The sequence below is a fragment of the Microtus ochrogaster genome, unplaced genomic scaffold (assembly GCF_000317375.1).
Source record: "Microtus ochrogaster isolate Prairie Vole_2 unplaced genomic scaffold, MicOch1.0 UNK505, whole genome shotgun sequence".
Lineage (NCBI taxonomy): Eukaryota > Metazoa > Chordata > Mammalia > Rodentia > Cricetidae > Microtus > Microtus ochrogaster.
The window spans coordinates 1-607 of record NW_004949603.1 but is presented as its reverse complement, the minus strand read 5'-3'; the positions used below and the strand labels follow the sequence as shown (position 1 = coordinate 607).

At 39.0% G+C, this 607-nt stretch overlaps 1 protein-coding gene across 1 annotated transcript in view; it reads right to left on the bottom strand.

Moving 5' to 3' along the window:
- The window catches only part of LOC101999054 (protein odr-4 homolog), a 15,010-nt gene extending 14,448 nt beyond the window's left edge, over nucleotides 1-562 (bottom strand). Inside the window, exon 1 of the mRNA XM_005372250.3 lies at nucleotides 470-562. Coding sequence (XP_005372307.2) covers nucleotides 470-491 — 22 coding nt within the window. The 5' untranslated portion in view covers nucleotides 492-562. The remainder of the gene's footprint in view (nucleotides 1-469) is intronic.
- Nucleotides 563-607: the final 45 nt, after the last annotated feature.

The window sequence follows — 607 nt, the reverse complement described above, 5'->3', positions numbered from 1 at the left end:
CAAAGTCAGTCTTCTCAAAGGTGTGGCCCCGAGAGGATTATGCATGCTCCAGTGTAAGACAAGACATCCAAAAATACGTGGGCAGCACAAACAATGCCTGGTGTATTAAAAAAAAAATAACAACAAAAAACAAACGAACAAATCTGGTGGGTAAGGAGGACCCAGGAGGGGTGATAGAGGGAGTGAACACAGAGAAAACACATTGTAAGAGATGCTCAAAGGACTCATTTTTAAAATGAGGAGGAAAGAATGCAGAACATTAAAACAGTCTTCCTTGGAACTGCTAAATGTTGATAGCTTTGCTAACAGAAATGTTCAAAACAATGGTGGAAAAGATTTTACTCAGCAATAAAAGTAAAAAAAAAACTTACTATTATAAAACATGCTATAGAAGATGACATACATGTTAAATCTTGATTATCTTACTGTATGAAACAGAAAAAACCCAAAAAAGTACTTAGAGTCATACTTTTTTTTTTCTGGAGTTTCATTCAAAAGCAGGTCCTCAATTCGGTGGCGCATGCCTTTAATCCCAGCACTCGGGAGGCAGAGGCAGGCAGATCTCTGTGAGTTCGAGACCAGCCTGGTCTACAGAGCTAGTTCCAGG